The following is a 9,186-nucleotide window of genomic DNA, read 5'->3' as shown; positions in this document are numbered from 1 at the left end:
AGGTGATGACCCCTGTAATGCAAATGGTCCCACATAGCCCTGAGAATGGATGCACAGTGCTGATATCTGTTCCCATCTCTTGCAGTTGATCTTCTGAGTCTGGACAATACTTGCTATAAGAAATAAATAATCTGTGGGAAAATGTAGGACTCTCAGAAACCCTGAAGATTCATTAAATATGAAAGTTTGTAGATACAGTGTTCTGTTATTTAACCCTTTTCCTGCTTAGTAAAAAAAGTGCAGCTCCCTGCCAGCATTCATTTAATTTGACATAAACACGCTCTTTGAGGCTGAAGTAAATCTAACTGATTATCAACATGAAAATAAAATATAAAAACTGTTCTTGGAATTATTTCTAAACAGAACTTGCCTCTAATCCTAACGTCACAGAAATGTGTATAATAATCAGTAATTGATAATTTTTTTTGCATGGGAAAATTTCAAAGCACAGAACAACAGAAAGTGGAACATCACATTCCACAAAAAAAATATTGCCGTTCTCTACAGATCTTGCCATCTTGCCATCCTCGTCGTTGTGTGAGCAGCAAAAGTTGCAGTGACCAGTTGGGTTTTTTTCTTTGATGTTGGTGGTAATGCTCTTGGGAAAATGTCTTCCAGTCAGGTGAAGAGGAGGAGGTGTGACATCATCAGACCATGGACGACTTCAGAGACATTGCTGCCCTGGCTTGTGATGTTTTTTCAGCACCCTTTTAATCAACGTCAGTCTGAAGTTTCTATGGCTAATCGTGTGCTCGGAATGCTCCTTCTCAAACAGGATGTAGGAGTTAAGCACTGTAATGTTTAGAAGGTGGCCAAAGAATTTATTGTATCAAACCTTGTGTGTCATCTCAGGGGAAACGCTGCAGTCGCAAGCACGGCTACAGTGTATTCTCGGGGCAAAAGGGAAAGGATTTTAATGATATTCTGGGAAGATGTGCTTTCTCTGTTCTGGATGTTGACCTCAGCCAGGAGAATTGTGATTCCTGCCTTTCCTCAGGGAAATAATCTTCGTCTTCATTCCGGTAGAATCTCTCACAGAAACATTTGCAGGGTATTTCTTTCTTTTGATAGTTTCTCTTCCCTCATTTACTTGTATTCAAAATCAGCTCAAGTCCTATCTCATACAAACTTCATCTTGAATACTGTAATACATATTGATTATATTTTTTTCTCTGACTTCTTCCACACAAAAGTTTAGCACTGAATCAAAATATGTTTTCAGATACCTGTTTTGTCTTGCCAATAATAATTGTGCAAGTGCTCTGCAGTTTGGGATTTTTAACACCCTTTACATTTATTTGTATTTCCAAAGCACTGTTAATTTTTACTGACAGAAGAGCATGTGTTTTATTCTTCAAAACAAATACACACTTTTTCCAGAAGAGTGTGAGTGCAGTTATAGCCAAATTCCTACCACCTTCTGCAGCATAGTTTAAAACTTCTGTGATCAGAACTTTTTTCCAGCAAAATAAGATTGATCAGAGAACCTGGAAGAAGATTTGTTTTAATCAGAGTTTTTCTCTTTCAAACTTGAATGAACAGAATTCAAATTCCACACACTTTCTCTTGAATCAGCACATGGACAGTAAAAATCATCAAAAGAATTTAGAATATGTTAAATCCAACCAAGAGCAAATTACTAAGTGAAATTACTAAGTGAAACACCACTTAGTGATAGTGAAATATCAACCAAGAACAAAACACTAAGCAAAGTAGAAAATCACAGTAAGAGAGACAAGGATAGAAAAGGGCAGGTAAAATTAACGAAATGGTAGAACAGGGCTACGGTGTGAATATGCGAGAAGACTTCTCCTCCTTGTTGGGGCTCGTGAATTTACAACACGTTAGACTGGGGGGATTAAATCCAGAACAGTCCCTGACTTGTATAGGGGTGAAAAATAATACCTCATTCTCTCCTTGCAAAGAAGTATGCTTATGGAGCTAGTTTCTCCTTAGCAGCCACTTTTTTCTATTTAGCACGAATGTGCCATTGGAGTCAGCACCTGCCCTGAGTTAGGGCCTCTTCTCTCTTACATCTGCTCTTTTTGTGCAGAGAGTATGTGGCTGTGCTGTGCTGTGGATAAACTGCTGGCACAGAGGTACATAGATGTCTGGTTGGTGCTGGCGGACCCCAGAATCAGGGAGAAGCGCTCCTTCTTCTCTCTAGAGACACTGTACCCCTCAGGAATATCTCCTTTTTCGTTCAGTTTAACATCATATGAGAAATAGATCAGCCGTAGCCCCCGACCTGGGTCTTGTCGATACCAGAACATTCTTTCATGGTCCATATCCTGGACACATTCCAGAAAAACTTTCTCTCCTGTCCTTTTGATTAGATATCTTGAGCTCTGGGTTACTTTCACATCCACGAGGCCTGTGAGAGGCAGAAAGCAAGGGTGAAAAAAACAGGCCACCAGGGAGCCTGAGGAGAGAAAAACTTTGTATACAAGACCTCGAAATAGTAGGCCAGGAGTTGCCACCAACTCCCCAGACCCAACGACTCCCAGGACTCACCTACAGCCAGGAAACAAAAGGCCACATAACAGAGGAGCCTGGTTCCCATGGCTGCTTTGAAGAAATAATAGGTCTTCTCCCAGGGCCAGGCTGTGGGTTGACGGTTTGTGATGTCATTGTCCCAGCCCACACTCATAATCCCTCAGCCATTGTCTAGACTAGAAAGGGTCTAGAGGTGCTAGAGAGTGAAGGGCATCCCTTGTGCTCACGGAAGTGTCACTGTATGTGTGTGCACATATAGAAAAGAGTTGACACAGTGGGCCTGAAACTGCCATCCTTAGAAGGGCCTGCTTGCATAGTTGGCTCTTGATTTGCATCTGCGAACTTAAATTTTGGGAGTTTTCCCACCATCAGTAACTGGTACGCATGGCTTAGTGTGCCTAGACTGCTTGCACAAACCATGTGGGTTAGGCTGAACACCTGCTTTACTGCAAGTCTGGAATTCTGCTGCATGATAGGCAGAGGGTGCCAATGTGATTAGCTGAATTATTTTGCGAGGGCTGCCATAAGTCACCACAGACCGGGTCATTTAAACAACAGAAATGTATTTTCTGACACTTCTGGAGACTAGACATCCAAGATCGGGGTGTCAGCAGAGTTGGTTTCTCATGGAGCCTCTCTCATTGGCTTGTAGATGGCTTCCCCCTGTGTCTGCACATTGTCTTCCCTCTATGCATGTTTGTGTCCTAATTTCCTCTTATAAGGATCCTAGTCGTATTAGTGAGGACCTCATTTAACCTTAACCACCTCTGTAAAATCCTTATCTTCAAACATAGTCATGTTCTTAAGTACTGGAGGCTGGGATTTCAACATATGAATGTTTAATGATACAATTCAGCACCTAACACCAGCCACCAAAAGTATTGGAGGTGCTGAATCTCTAATGAGCTTCCCTGGGCAGAAAGGTTGTTCTTACATTGCTGCATTGTTACTGTTGGGGTGAGAGTGTGCTCTCTCACGGAAGAAGAGAACATAAGAGAACATGGTGGAGTTTGGAGAAACTCCAAACTTTGTTCCTTGTTATCATAGTATTCTTACTACATCTTTGTGATACATCTTTGCTATGAGTACAAGCACAAGGTCCAATGAGTTCTTCTGGTGAGTCTCAGTCTTTGAAAGTGAAGGTAATTTTTCTCCTGACCAGCCTTACCATTCTCTCTCTCTCTCTCTCTCTCTCTGTCTCTCTCTCTCTCTGTCTCTCTCTTTCCCCTCACTCTCAAAATATATTTTATTGAGAGCAGTCTTAGTTTCTCATACAATATACTTAATAATTACTACAAGTAGCATATTGGTTAACCGGGCAGGCTTTGGAACTATGCTGCCTGGGTTTGAACCTGGTTCAAATCCACATGTGTAGGTTCATGTGAGTGCTCACATGTGTAGGTTTACCTGATGGGGTTGGGGAGAAGGTGGTATACCAATAATGGGCTGGTAGATGTGTTCAGCCCCAGGTGCAAGCGATAAAGGGTGCAAAGCATTTTAAAACAATCATAAAACCCAGGTGAAATGGTTTTGCTTTTATTATCACCAAGTGCCAGGAATTCTAAATAGTTTGGTGATAAAAGACTCCTTCAATGCAACATTTGTCCTTCTGGGACTGGCTTATTTCACTTAGCATTATGTCAAACACAGAGAAGCGGAGAGCAGAATGATAATTGCCAGGAAAGTGGGAGAAGGAAGTGCTGAGTTGCCATTCAATTGGCATAAAGTTTCCACTATACAGGATAATTATGTTCTAGAAATCTGCTATACAACATTGTCCCTATAGTTAACAATATCATATTGTACATTGGTTTTGTTTAAAGGTTAGATTTCATGCTCAGTGTTATTCCCACAATAAAAAGAAATCTCACCAAGTAATTTTGGTACACATTGAGAACCACTGATCAAAACAAAAGGGTGAGCTACAACTGTCAGTGTGATGCTTATACTGCATGTTCCAGTAACACTTTACTTGTGGTTATTTTGCTAACATTATTCATTAAAACTTTCTAATGGTCCAAACAGGTTTTGAAACTGTATCCATGCATAGTATGAATCAATCAGAGTCATACAATAGTTTTTAAGTTGCTTGTGATAATATAAAATAGTTATCATAATTATTCAGACTATATTCCTTAGTTTTGACTTTACTGTTAATATCTAATGTCTAATCCAACAGACTTGGCCTTACCATAAATCAAGCATACTGACAGCCAAACAAACACCTTTGAACAGCTACAGCTACCCCACACAAACACCTTTGAACTTCAGTTTCACCAGACTATTTGCTTACACAAAGAACTTTACATCCATAAACATTCTTATCTTTAGTACATTTTTTTTTTTTTATTTTACAAGATGTGAAGTCTCAAAGTTTCTATTGGCGAAATCTGTAAGTGCATAGTGTAGCCTAACCTGCTTAAATGAGAAGTATAAGACTAAGATTAAAATTGTCCCCTGAGACACAGGTAAACAAAAAGGGAAGTGTGTGGGGCCCCATAGAGGATCCCTGAAGACCATAATGTAGAATGCAACCTTCTCTAGTAGGTGGTGTGAAGGGCACTGGATTGATACAGGTCAATTCTAATAAAGAGCCCAGGCTGAGGAAGCCCTATTGAAACAGCAAATGAGAAGGAAGGGAAAGAGGACATTGACAGCTCCATCTCACAGGTGCACCGTGATCTGGGGATAGACTTTTTCTTTTCTTTTTTTTTTTTTTTTTGAGATGGAATCTCATCCTATCACCCAGGATGGAGTATAGTGGTATGATCTCGGCTCACTGCAACCTCCACCTCCTGGGTTCATGAGATTCTTCTGCCTCAGCCTCCCAAGTAGCTGGGACTATAGGTGTGCACCACCATGCTTGACTAACTTTTTGTATCTTTAGTAGAGACAGGGTTTCACCATGTTGGCCAGGCTGGTCTCGAACTCCTGACCTCGTGATCCACCCACCTCAGCCTCTCAAAGTGCTGGGATTGCAGACATAAGCAACTGCGCCAGGCCAGGGATGGACTTTTACAGACTGGGGCTCTCAGAGCTCCCTAAGTCTCAGTGCAAGGAGCTGGGAAAGGCCCCTAAGTGTTTCTGTGGTGGCAGTGGCTTCCTCTGGTAAGGGCAGGCTCTGGAAGGTAAGACCATCTCTCCCCTTGTGGCAGCCTTTTCTGTGCAGAGAGGAAGTGGCTTGTGCAGTGCTCCGGGTTAACGGCTGGCTGTGTCTGCGAAGAGCTGGATGTCTGTAGACTGCAAGCAATAGAACTTAAAGTATATGAAAAAAAAAGAAGAAAAAGAAATGCTCAGTCTTATCTCAAGAGACACAGGTCTATTAGAGACTTTCTATTTGTTTGTACTCTAAGCACCAACTGAGAAATAGATTAGTTGGAGGTTCATTCCCGGCTCTTGTCTGGCTCAGCACATATGGGTCATAAAACATATTCTGATTGTATTATAGTACTTTCTTTTCTGACTGTGAAACTTGATAAACTGAAATTTCAGTGACACCAGCATTCATGGACATTGTGGCTAAAAAGAGAGAACTTAGGAAATATACTGATGTGTAACCACCAGAAAAAGGCTTAATGTAGGGTCTAGCAAACCAAGTTCAAGGACATCATACCTGTACCCATGACCTACCTATTCCAAAGAGGCAAAAAGCTATAGAACAGAGAAGTCAACGGCTGGTGAGTTCATGGTGGTGTCTCAGTGTTGGTGTTAGCTCTGGGTGTTAGAAGAACACACGGCAGAGAAATAACCCAGTCAATGATTCAAGGAAATCGTGCTAGAGGAAGTGACTTCTAAATTGGTCTATGAATTGGTCCCCGATCCTGGAGTCACTCAGTCCAGACCTCTCTGTACGTTTGCACCAGCAGTTTATTCACAGCATTGCACAGTCAGCTGCAGTCTGCACAAAAAGAGCAGCTGTAAAAACAGATGAATACCAGAGAGATATGGTATTCTGGGTAGAGTGACCATTGTAGATGAAGACCCAGGAGTGAGTCAGCAGCGGACATATTTGTGGACCTGTGAGAAGTGGGATATTTCTGGAGTAGATGCAGGCAGTTGTGGTAGTTGAAGGATAGGGGAAGTCGGTGTTAGAAAGGTGGGCGGATTTGCAAAGGTCACATCATGGAGGGGCTGAGAGACTTGCAAACTAACATGAACTTGAGACTTTAGCTAGTTAATAGAAATAAGCCAAAGGGTTAGCTTGAGGGAGTGATTGTGGGTGGGGGTAGGTCACAGGTTTGCAGGTGGGGTGGCTACTTGGAAGGTGGCTAGAGGGATCCAGGTGAGATCAGTGAAGTTAGTAAAATTTGTGAGGAATTTACTACTCAGAAGAATGCAGGATGGGGTGGTGGATTTGGTGTGGAAGGGGAAAGTCAGAGAGACAGTGAAGATCAGTCTTGCATCTCTGACTTGGGCATTTGGACCGTCTGCTGAGAGGAAGAAAATAGGAGGTGTCGGGTTTCATCAATAACTTCAAACATGGTGTTCCTCCAAGTGACAAAATCTCCGGAATAGGACCTGGAGGTCCTGTTCAGGACCTATACAGGACCAAATATTGTTGAGACCCACTAGATTGTAAATGGAGTCTTCATTTTGGGCAACAGCTTAGTTGAATTTAAAGATTTAAGCTCCACAAGAAGAAAGGATTGGAGAGTACCCTGGCAGTAGAGCTAACTCAGCTTGTCCTGCCCAACTTTGAAACCTCATTGGTACAGCAGGTAGAGGATGGACCCCTGGTTCCCCAGAGCGGCTGCATTGCAGAGTCCCTGAGGCTGGGAAGTGGGGAAGGGCTTCTGTGGGATGACGGAGGAAGTTTATCCTGTTGGTCGGCGAGGGGTCTCCTGAAGGAGGAGTCTCCTTGTTCTTGCAGCTACCCTCTGTTTTTGTGCAGAGAGCAGCTGACTGTGCAGCACTGTGGATAAACTGCTGGCACAGAGGTACAGAGAGGTCTGGCTGGGGCTGGGCGACTCCAGGATCAGGGGGAAATTCCTCTTCTCTTTTCGAGAGACGTTGTACCCTTCAGGAATATCTCCCTTATCAACCATCTCAACATTAACTGAATAGTAGATCTGCCTCAGGCCCAGTCCTGGGTCTTGTCGATACCAGGACATATACTCATGGTTCATATTCTGAGAACAAGTGACTGTCAACTTCTTTCCAGTCACTGTGATGAGGTATCTTGGGTTCTGGGTCACTTGGGCTTCCAAGGGGCCTGTAAAGGAAGGGGACAGAGTTAGAGGCAGAGCTGAGGGGGATCTCCAATGCTGAAGCCTTTAGGAGACACCTTGGGTTGAGGCCTACAAAATAAGGCCAAAAGTTGCCCACGTGTTCTGGGACTTACCTGCTCCTAGAAGGCAAAGGACCACATAGCCAAGGAGCTGGGGGCCCATGGCAGCATCAGGCAGGTGTCTGCCAGTTCTGGGGGCTCCAGTTGGTTTCTGTAATGTCTCCACCTCTTCAGCTATTTGGGCCTCAGAAACGTTTTCAGGAGAGAAACCACTCCCACTTCAGCTCAGAGGGCTGAAGTGTACAAAGGCAACACAGCCAACCCAGGCTGAGGACATTTGTGATCAATGTCATTTTCGTTAATCTGTGTGAGGCTGCTTCTTTTATACATGTGCTGCATTTTCTTATTAATACAGTCTTGTACAAATTGTCAAATATTTATGTATTTTGGATCTCAGGGTATAAAGTGGTGTAACACATTTGATTATCACTTAGAAGTATGAGAACATAAAGCTTATGCTATTGAAAGCTGCATTTTCTTTTTTTTCTTTTTCTTTTTTTTTTTTTTGAGACAGAGTCTCACTCTGTCACCCAGGCTGGAGTGTGGTGGCATGATCTTGGCTCACTGCAACCTCCACCTCCCGGGTTCAAGCAATACTCCTGCCTCAGCCTCCCCAATAGCTGGGATTCCATGAAAGCTGCATTATGATATTTTTTGAAGTCATTTCTACTCTGGCAGAAAAAATTCCAAGTATATCCCTGACTTCATTTATCCACTGGTATATATCTTTAGTCACTACCTTTTAAAAGAGTCTAAGGTGTAAAATCTCAGATTCATATCATAGATTATTTTGCTAGTCTATATGCTGTTTAAAATCCAAGACACACAGCTTCTTTGCTGTTTAGCAAAATTGGCTTAGTCATCGTTGCTAGAGCTAGCAGCTGTTTCCACCAAAGACAGCATCTGGAGCATCTTCTTTTCCCCAGAAGAAGCTGGTGAAAGGCAGAGGTAACATCTGCTTCCTGCAACAACCTCAGAGTCTCACCAGCCAGCTCTGCTTCCTGCCTGCTTTTGGTATGTGTTTGCTTTCTTGCCACGCCACAGCTTGCTGCACATGGAAGGTGTCTGTCCTTGGATATTGTGTTGTAGCCAGGCAGTGTTTGGGGCCAGGAGTGTCAAGCTTCTCTTAGCTCTTCCAGCAGCTGCTGGTACTGCTCTCTTTTCTGCCTAGGTATGTTCTTCCTGCATTGAGGCGACTTTCCTAGGTTTCCCCAGAATGCCTTCCTCCTTGAACACCTTTGAGCTTTTCTTAATTTTTTAAATAGTTGATGAATAAAAACTGCATGTATTTACAGTGCTCATTGTGATTTTTGACGCTTGTATACTTTTGAATCCTTCTTGTACGTTGTAGGAACCAATGCATTCCTGGATGGTGGAATGGAAGGAGGCTACCGCTTTCTTCT

At 42.8% G+C, this 9,186-nt stretch overlaps 1 gene segment (V, D, J or C); it reads right to left on the bottom strand.

The window, feature by feature from the left end:
• Positions 1-7,284: 7,284 nt before the first annotated feature.
• Positions 7,285-7,994, bottom strand: LOC106992460 (T cell receptor beta variable 27-like). The segment is given in 2 exon segments: positions 7,285-7,708; positions 7,838-7,994. Coding segments are annotated over 2 exon segments (447 nt in total).
• Between the last annotated feature and the right edge of the window lie 1,192 nt (positions 7,995-9,186).

The sequence above is a fragment of the Macaca mulatta genome, chromosome 3 (assembly GCF_049350105.2).
Source record: "Macaca mulatta isolate MMU2019108-1 chromosome 3, T2T-MMU8v2.0, whole genome shotgun sequence".
Taxonomy (NCBI): domain Eukaryota; kingdom Metazoa; phylum Chordata; class Mammalia; order Primates; family Cercopithecidae; genus Macaca; species Macaca mulatta.
This window is presented reverse-complemented; position numbering and strand designations above follow the sequence as displayed.